Raw genomic sequence first — 9818 nt, 5'->3', positions numbered from 1 at the left:
GGACGCGCGTGTTCCGGAGATGTTGGGATAGAATCTAAAAATAACTCCTAAAATGTGTTCACCAGCTTCCAAAGCATTGCGATGTGCATGACAAGCCCATTATTTGTTGCAGCATTGTCATATTGGAAACAAACATTGGATTATTGGGATTTTTTTTTTTTTTTGACCAAATTTCAGGCTCAGAGCAGAATCAAACGGCGGCTGCCGGAGCTCTCCGCGGTGCTGAACATTTCTTCCTCACATCTCGTCCTAATGGTCAAGAGGAAGCAGATGAAGCAGACCTTCATTACGATCCTGATGACACTGAATGCAGGGCTTGGCATCAGTTAACCTGCGCTCTTTGCATTTGTTAGCCAGGGTGTCCAGACTCTAATCAGCCTGTATTCTCCAGTCACTGAATCAAAGTTTACGCCAAATGTGTTTTCATCCTCAGGTCTGCAGTTTAAATCAATACATACATTTTTGAAGACTGCTTTGTAGATTTGAGCTGTCTGCCAAGCAAAAATGACGCATTGGCAACAGTGGACTTCATCGGGAAGAATGGCAACACTGCCCTCCTCCTCCTGTCCCAGTTTAGAAGAGAATGGCCCTGAGGCTCTGTGTGGCACTCCTGCAGGTTGTGGCATCAGGCACGATGGCAACAACCAAAACAGGCAGCTTAACGCTTTCCTGGAAGATGCATCTTTAATGATTCTAACAGCCTTCAAACACACACGAATTCAATGTAAGAAAGAATTATTAATCTGCCACTGAGTGTGAAGAGAAAGTTGGAAAGTTCTTTAATTTCGTATGTTTAAGGGTGTAAAGGTCGTTCGATGTGTAAAAAGAACCGAGTTGCACAGTCTCATTTATTGTCATTTTATTTTTACCACACACAGTTGGTTGAATACAAAGTTGAAAGACTTGAATTTTATGAAAAAATGCTCAGCAACACATGTGATCCCTTCATTTCCATAGACTATTAACATTAATTACAAAAAACAACACAATAAATACGTGCAATAATAATAATAATAATAATAATAATAATAATAATAACCTATTCAACATAGCATTTCAAATCAAAACGAAAATATTGAACCAAAATTGAATATGAAATCAAAATACAGTGCAATCGCTCAATTAGAAGAATAAAGGCAATATTAATAAATAAGAATTAAAAAAAAGAAACTGTGAAAAATGTCTGATTTCATCGTATTTTGATCATTGTTTTGAAAGGTAAACCATTTTGGCCAACCCAGCCACTGTCAGTTTCATTGGGTGTTAATTCCAAAGTGTGTGTGTGTGTGTGTGTGTGTGTGTGTGTGTGTGTGTGTGTCTTTGCGCGCGTGTGTGCGTGTGTTTGCGTGAGCTTGCGCGCACCCGTGCGTGCAGCAACAGTGCTGATGGGACGTACAGTGTCTTTCAGGGCCTTGTTGCCTCGCTCTGTGGTCTCGTTGGGTTTTGCATAGATGCGAAACGATTGATTTGCTGGAGAACAGATTCTTCTAAAGCAACCCAACTAGGCCATTTCTGCATTTCTTTACATTTCATCATTTCCAAAATACCACAAACACCCAGGTCTCACACCTACAGGCGAGTAAATGTGTTTTGCATTCACTTATTGATTGATTCTTTTTTGTTCCAATTTCATATCATTAGAAAATCACTGCAAATGTCACGTTGTAGCTGTAGCCAGTGATGTAGTGGTAAATAAAGAAGTGGGTAAACTTTGACTTCCAGTCATCAAAATGCAAACAACCACCAATACAAACACAAATCACACTTTAAAAACATTAATATTTTGAAATTCTTTCGTCTTGATATGATTTGTTCATCAAATTTCCTATTAGAGATTTATTTCAGCGTAAAAAGATGGGTAAATTCCGTTGCGCGACATATTGTTGGTCAGGTGGATTACCCTCCACTACATCCCTGACTATAGCGAAACAAACATTTAAGACGCAATAAATTAAAGGAAAACACTAATGACAACAAGTGAAACGTCTCTCCAGAATGCCTAAATCCTGCCAGGTAAGCTCGTCAAAAAGTGTGCCGTGGATAGATTGTTGATTGCAAGGGGACGCACGATAGGTTTCTCATTTTAATTGTGAAAAAACGCGTTCAGTTCATCATACACGGGGCCCCGTTCGTGGTGTAAGTGCATGTCGTGGTAAGGCAGGACGTTTTCAGAGTGAATGCCGCTCCGGGCCCCCGAGGAGCCAAACACGAGGTTGTGGGCTCCGGTGGATCTTGAGCCAGGCAGGCCGGAGTAATGCATAGAGTAGTGGTACCCCTTCTCGTTTTCGGGGGACGCAGAGCCTTGGTGCTTCAGGGAAAAGTTGCCATTGATGCACAGGGGCGGGCTGAGGGGCCCCTCATACTCGGGGCTGTTGTACTCAGGGGATCCGCTCCCACCGTACAGAGAATCGTAAGCCGAGCAGTAGCCGTGCGTCCTCAGAGGATGCGAGTTCGAGCCCGGCTGGCAGTGGGGGCTGGATAGACGCGCACACTGGTACGGGTAGGAATGCATGGAGAAGGAGCCGGACCCGTACCTCCCCCCGTCCTGACACTGCTGCTCGGTTAGGAAGTTACGTGAGTTTAGCTGCAGGCATCCCGCCACCAGGTTGGTCGTGGGCTGGGAGAGTCCCTTACACAGCGTCTGGACGTAGGACACAAGGTCGGGCCTTTTTCCAGAGCGCAATATCTCCGACAGGGCCCAAATATAGTTTTTGGCCAACCGCAGGGTCTCGATTTTTGACAGTTTTTGCGTTTTGGAGTAACAGGGCACCACTTTACGCAGATTGTCTAGCGCAGAGTTCAGGTCGTGCATGCGGGTCCGTTCCCGTGCGTTGGCTTTTATCCGGCGCATCTTGGAGCGCTCAATCCGGGCCTGGGTCATTTTGCGCTTCTTGGGGCCTCTCTTCTTGGGCTTGTCCCCCTCTGTATCCTCACCGTCGTCCTCTTCCTCCACCCCGTCGTCCTCGTCGTCTTCCCCGGCGTGCTCGGATTGCGTCCGACTGTCTCCTCTTAGTTCAGATCCCTCCATGTCGTCCTGGGTGTCCTGGTCCTCCTCCTTGATTTTGGAGTCGTCGTCATCGCTGTCCTCCTCCCAGCCGGAGTATTTCTGCACATCAGGAAGCAGCGAAGGGTCGCTGAAAAGCCTCGTCAACATTGTGGCTCTGGAGAGAAGAGAAAAGAAATCGAAAATGAGGCCTCTCAAGCACAGGGCGCGCACACGGTGTCTGTGTGGTTTAACGATAAGAAAATCAGGACATTTCCATCACAGAGACTTTATAGCAGAAAAACACCCGTGTGAGAATAAACGTACTGCGCACGTCACCACAATACTGAGCCTGTAGAAGTTTCACTGAAAATATTTTGATTTCAAGTTGCAAAGTCACAAAAACTCTTTCTCAGCAGTGAGATTTTTTGTTATAAAACAGTCGTAATTTTGCCTAAAGAACAAATATTGTAAATTTGGAGGAAATAAAAAGAAAAAGAGGAGAGAAATAAGCTTTGCGCTGGGTCACAGCCAGGCGGGTCCCCATTTAATTCCCTGCTGTCATCCATGTGCCCTGTCGCGTCCTCTCGCAGCGGGTCCCAGCGGCAGGGCCCCATTACAGGTCCCATGGGGGCCCCCACTTTCACTCCTCCTGACGCCCATATACACTCCTGGCTGCATTCCAGCACTATTCATCCACACCATACACCTCTCCTCAGAGGAGGCAAAAAGGGATTTTATTTAATTGATAGGCTGTAGCTCCGTTTAAAGTCACGCTGATTATTAAATTAAGGCTTACAGACACAACCTAACTCGAGCTGTAAAAGGGCTTTGAGAGCTTTTTGAAAACCATGGCCTACAAGCACGAACCAAGAGGAAAGATAGCCTACAGTGGATATGGATCTTTATATATAACTGTAAAAAGAAAATATCCTTAATTTCTGTTATAACAATTGCAATAATAATAATAATAATAATAATAATAATAATAATAATAATAATAATAATAATAATAATAATCAGGAGAAAAATGCATCTAAAATATTTCGAAAAATACCTCAAAATCATTTTAGACTCAGCTATAACGAACCACAATTGAACAGCTATTAACCAATTAACAATCAAGCAAACATGCTAATTAATTAAAAAAAAACTAAAATGGAAAAAAACAAAAACAAACATAAATTGATCAGCCTACCATTTGATTAGTAAATGCAATCCCATCCCAGAAAAAAGGGGCTACAGAGAGAGACGAGGCGATCTTTGACAGCATCAATAAGCCTCCGCTGGCTTACTCCCTATACATGTTTCACTTCCCATTTATTATTATAGTGCAGCAGCAGACAGACTTGCAGCCCGTCGTAAGGTGGGCTGTGATGGTTGGTTAATTATCTCGGGGGGTGTGCCAGGGGCAAAATCTAGTTTTTAAATCTCAGGCTCAGGAGGTTTGCTCAATTAGAAGGAAAAAACACAACAACGTTTAATTAACAGACCATGCAGCTTACACGAAATAGATTTCACACATAATTCAGTATGCACGAGTGCATCATTCCAAAGCACTTTTTTTTGTAACCCCTTACAGATGGAAATCGCTTGTATCCTTTTAGCCCTCGTTAAATATAAAAAACGCGCAACTCGCGAAACGCGTTCAGGCCCATCCGATCTCTCGAAACCCTGCACGAGCTCCACGTCGAGGCAGATTGTTGAACTAGACAAACAGAGATAAATCATGATGCACACCGCCTGTCACAGTCGATGGCGTTGTCCCACCCTTTCATTTGCTCCGAGACTGAACGTGAAAACCATCGACAAAACCATCAATAAATCTCTTACGCTCGAGGACGTCCTTCGCTGCGGCAAAGAGGCTGATATCAAGATCTTCCACACGCAACAACAACAAAAAAGTCTTATCTTGCGCACTCGTTGTCTTTTGTTTCTCTTATTCAAGGTCCAGACGCAGGAATCTCTAAATAAAATGAGTGTCCGGTGTGATCTATTTACAGCGCTGCTGGCTACTCCGATCCTCAGGACTGCTCCTGGAAATGATCCTGCGGGAGCGAAATCGGGACCGGGGGCCGTTTTACCTTTTGACCCGGGCTCGGTGTTTGATCTTAGCTCTTGTGATCCAGGTAGACTCGGATGTCAAAAGTTGAAGGGCACGCAGAGGGAGAGCGGGGGAGTGCAAGCGCGCTCGTACGGAAATCTGATAAAACGGCGAACATGGAGACGTTTGTTAATTATTTTTCGTTATGATGGATTTCAAAGTGTGCCGTCACCTAATTAGAGCTTGGATGATTTGGTGCATACCAGAGCAAAGTCACAGACATATACAGCCAATATATATTAGATCTCCATATAGATTCATGCCACTATGAGCCTTTTCCCTGCAAACTGAAGCGACAGAGGTGCTTTAATTCGCCAAAACAGGCGCTATGAAACCCAAACCAGCACCTTGCATTAACATACATCTGCTCATCTTTCAATTAGATTAATTTTCTCCTCCATTTTGGACGGGCACTTCCACATCCAGCCTTTTCTCCCCCCTCCGCTAGTGTTGTTGTTTATATTCCAACTTACCTCGGCTCGTGCTCTTCACAGGGGATGGGAGGAAAAAAAAAACACGCGCTCGAGTTTCAGACCATCTTCAGGGACCGCACGAGCGAGCGAACCAACGCTCCCTGTCGGTGCACGGGTGCAGGCAGCGCGCGGCTTTCCCTCCGCTGGCGCTGACGGGTTGTTTAGGGGTGCTTCTCTCCCAGCGCGCGCGCTCGAATAACCGGAGCTTGCGAGCGAACGTGCGCCTCGGCGCGTCTGTGCGTATATGTGCGAGAGAGTAAACGAGCATGCATGCGTGTATGTGTGCGTATGTTTGTGTGTGTGTGAGTGTGTGTGAGTTTGTGTGTGTGTGTGTGTGTGTGTGCGAGGGAGAGAGAGAGAGAGAGTGAGTGCGCGTGTGGCAACCGTGAGCTACCGGGGACGGGGTTACATACCAGCTAAGGCTGTGATGCCAGCGCCCATATGGCTGGCACGTCACCGGCAAGAGCCATCACATGAGAGCCCGGTGATTGACATGCGCCCGCATTCGGAGAGATTTGCCCGCGGGGGGAGAGAGACACACAGAGATAGAGGGAGAGAGAGAAGGAGAGGGAGAGAGAGAAGGAGGAGGAGGTAGGAGGTGGTGGAGGAGGTGGAGGAGGAGGAGGAGGGCTCCGCCATCTGTCACCGCGCTAGAGCTCACAGAGCCAGAGAGAAAAAAAAGGAGGAAAAACAGAAGAGAGAGGGAGAAAATAAAATGGTGGAACCACAAAACTCATCATTGTTGACCTGCTGCTGCTGCTTCAAGGGATGAAGGCTATCTTTTTTTAATCAAACCTGTGAATTTCCTCATTCACCTGCCAAACTCACTAGTCAACGTTTGATGCAATTTAGAGGAGAGCTGCAGATATCCCAGCACTCACCACCAGGAAGATTATGGGCCTGGTGATATTAAAGGAGGTAAATGTACAATTAAGTATAATAAGGTCAACATATATGTGGACAGCCAACAGGGATGTTATGATGATAACTCCTCAGGTTTGCCCATTATGTATCTAAGCCATAATATTCAGTTTTATATGCATTTAGTGACATATAGTAAATACAGTTTGACCCCAAGCCAATTAAGTCTGCTTTAAAATCATATTTACACATGCAATTAATCAATTACCCTCTTTATTAAAAGTCTCTATATACTCAGTTTAAGAAGATTATACTGTACGGAGCCCATTGTAAGATTACATCAGTTAACTCCTCAGCAAATGAAAGGTGGGCAAACAGGGTTTAGTAGCAGGGTTTACCCTCCATCACATCTCCGGTTCAGAAGCAGGGTGGGGGTAGGGGGATGGGGATGCATCATAAGTGCATTAAGGCGGTGGAACAGAAGGCATATTGTTTATTTATTTACCTAATTGGATCAAATTATGCTTCAATGTATTCAGAGGAACGACAACCAAAACCAATTGTGATTTGCTCTGACTCTTGTGGGCACAACCCGAGCGCAGATGACCCACTTGCCAAAGCTGCAAATGAGTCAGATTAAAAGGTATAGTATTACATAGGCTTCTGCTACGTGTGTCTGTGGATCGGTGCTCATGTGGTTAAGTGAGAAGATCAAATGCTTACTGGTTGCTGTGTCCGAATGTGTGAGGTTTGCCAGAGCCGCTGCCGGTGTTTCCAGCGTTCGATTCTGGGCGAGGGGCGCCTGCAGGGGCGAGCATCAGAGAGCGGGGGAAAGAGACATGTAGACACAGTGAGAGGAAGGGTGAGAGAGAGAGTGAGACCCAGGTGTGCAGGCTCACTAGGGATGTATGAAAAATGAGGAAGAAGGGGGGTGTAGCTGTAGATGACAGGGAGTTGGTGCGGGTAGGAGCTGGCAGAGGTTCCCGGTGTTTAGGAGGAGGCATGTTGGCACATCAGCAGCACTGATGCAAGAATTCCTCACCACCAGCTTTCTGGTCCCTTCAGTGTGTTTGCTCCGCCGCATTGTGTCCATCCCAGATCCGAGATCTCTCTATTTAGCAGACATTAGTGGAGTTAATGTGGGAGAAATGAGCTCTGTGACCACCAAGTCCAACTTGGCACGGAGACACCCACCGGACTGAGGGAGCAGGGACATGGAGGCTGAAAAAATAGCTGATAGAAGCTCATCATGTCCTTGGGCCTGGATCACCCCTACATCTCCTCCGCAGCCACAACTGAGCGAGTGTTTGGGGGTTTGCGGGGTCATCCCTGGGGTCAGCAGTAGCGTGACAGCTGTGGCTAGGGAGCCGTGATGCTGCTCATTCACTAATGTGTCTCATCCCTTATGGGATGAGGGGATGCTAACCTGGCACTACCCCAAACCACGGTGGGGTGATTGTGGCAGCGTGTGTGTTTGTTTGTGTGTGCGTGGAGGGGGAGTAGAGGGGCATCTAGCTTCGCCACCAGCCAAATCACTGCCCTATCCTACCTCAGCTGCACTGAGGAGGGGGGAGATGCAAGGGCTGCGGCCATGGGGGCAGCTGATGCTTCTCAACAAGTCCCAAACAACCTTCAGGTCACCTTGCCAAAATAAATGCTAAATGTCAACAGTGTGGCTTTAGCCAGCACCGGCTAGAGGCGACTCCAATCAGGGAGGCTTTGATCTGATATTGAAACGCCAGAGGAGAGCTTGTTTGGAATTATGATATTTTAGAATGACTTTGCATCCTGTTTGTATGCGGCTTAGTCTTAAGTAAGGGCCACCTGCTGTGCTTTTTCATAGGCCAAATGCATGCAATCAAAATGTAAAACAGAAGCCCTTTCCCTTTAAGATATCAAATTCTCCATCACTCTTTTCCCTCTATGGTCAAATGACACCCAATAGCCTTTCAAAGTCATCAAGCCACACCTCCTTACCTTTGTCATCTTCCCCCTCCCTCCGTCCTCTTCTCACTGTCAGACATGTGAGGTGATGACCTGCACTTCACTTGTCTCTCTGGAAGAAGTGCAAACTTCTGCTGGCACAAATATGAAATACAGCACTCACACAAACACACACACACACACACACACACACACACACACACACACACACACCCACCCCCACCAGACTCCCGGACCCCATCTGCACTCTCCTCTCTCCAGCCCCCTAATTGCGTATGCACAAATGCAAATGCCTATTAATTAATTACTTGACTAATTAGTGCAGTGGTATTTTAGAGCGATAAATCAAGTGGAGATGGGGCCGAGGACGGCGGGGCAGGAGGAGGGCTGCACGGAGCATCGACAATGAACCCCGCACCGGAGGGAGTGCTCCTATTGTACAAGTCCTGTGTGTGACTGGGAGGGCGCCGTGAAGAGGGTGTGCACACTGGAGCTTCTGGAGTGAAGCACCGTTTAAAGATGCTGAAGAGCCCGAAGAGGTGAGTGAGCGAGCGAGGTGAGTACCCCCTTTGTCTGAGGAAGGTAGCGGAGGAGGAGGAGGAGGAGAAGAGGAAATTTAGGTTGCATGTGAAATATGACCTCTGCACCGCCGACTGTTTCCTGGCACGTGGCCAAGCTTGGATGCTCTTGCACCTATTTTCACAAAGGAGGAACCGTCAGCTACATACTACCACTGCTCCCACTGATGCATATTTATACTGATATTGTAAACCTTGTACAATAGTTCAATGAGCATAACAGTTGGCATCGTTTGCGCAGTGAAACTGATGTGATAATTGTGGCATCTGCGATTGGGAGGTGAATAATTCTGGCAGCCGTGGAAAGTTGTGTATCTGTCTATGTGTGTGTGGGCGTCTGTAAGTGTGTGTGTGTGTGTGTGTGTGCGTGTGCGCCTGTAGGTGTGCCAGGCCCCCACCATAGGTACCCGTGGAGATCTCCGGACTGAAATATTCATTCTTGTTTGCTCGCCCAGACAGTGTGGTCCTAATTGCAGCATCAGAAAGCTCCACCTCTCCCTCTCGTCTGGCTTGGCTGCAGCGGAGACGAACCTCATCTGGGAGCAGGATGCCTGTGTAAGTATGTGTGTGTGTGTGTGTGTGTGTGTGTGTGTGTGTGTGTGTGTGTGCGCGCGCGCGCGCGCGGCCGTCCTCCTTTCCAGGGAGTGGAAGTGGGGCTGGTAGATTTGTGCTTGGCTCGCTCTTCCCTTCACTTTCTCACTCATTCACAAAGACGATGCACAAAAGCACATTTGCAAGGAGCGTTTCACGTCTGTCAGTCTGTCAAAGCCATTCATTTAATTCGCCCGCGTGTCACATTTTCCACGTATTTCAGCTTCCTCTCATGCCTCGTTCGCTCTGCTTGTGTTGGACTTGGGTTGACTATTGATCTCTCT

General features: G+C 46.9%; 1 protein-coding gene across 1 annotated transcript; it reads right to left on the bottom strand.

Annotated features, from left to right (window-relative positions):
- Positions 1-2083: 2083 nt before the first annotated feature.
- On the bottom strand, positions 2084-7425 carry LOC121620381 (neurogenic differentiation factor 2-like). The gene is given in 6 exon segments (XM_041956417.1): positions 2084-3161; positions 5561-5590; positions 5592-5698; positions 5700-5839; positions 7145-7223; positions 7321-7425. Coding segments are annotated over 6 exon segments (1539 nt in total).
- Between the last annotated feature and the right edge of the window lie 2393 nt (positions 7426-9818).

This window comes from Chelmon rostratus, chromosome 17, assembly GCF_017976325.1.
Source record: "Chelmon rostratus isolate fCheRos1 chromosome 17, fCheRos1.pri, whole genome shotgun sequence".
Classification (NCBI taxonomy): domain Eukaryota; kingdom Metazoa; phylum Chordata; class Actinopteri; order Chaetodontiformes; family Chaetodontidae; genus Chelmon; species Chelmon rostratus.
This window is presented reverse-complemented; position numbering and strand designations above follow the sequence as displayed.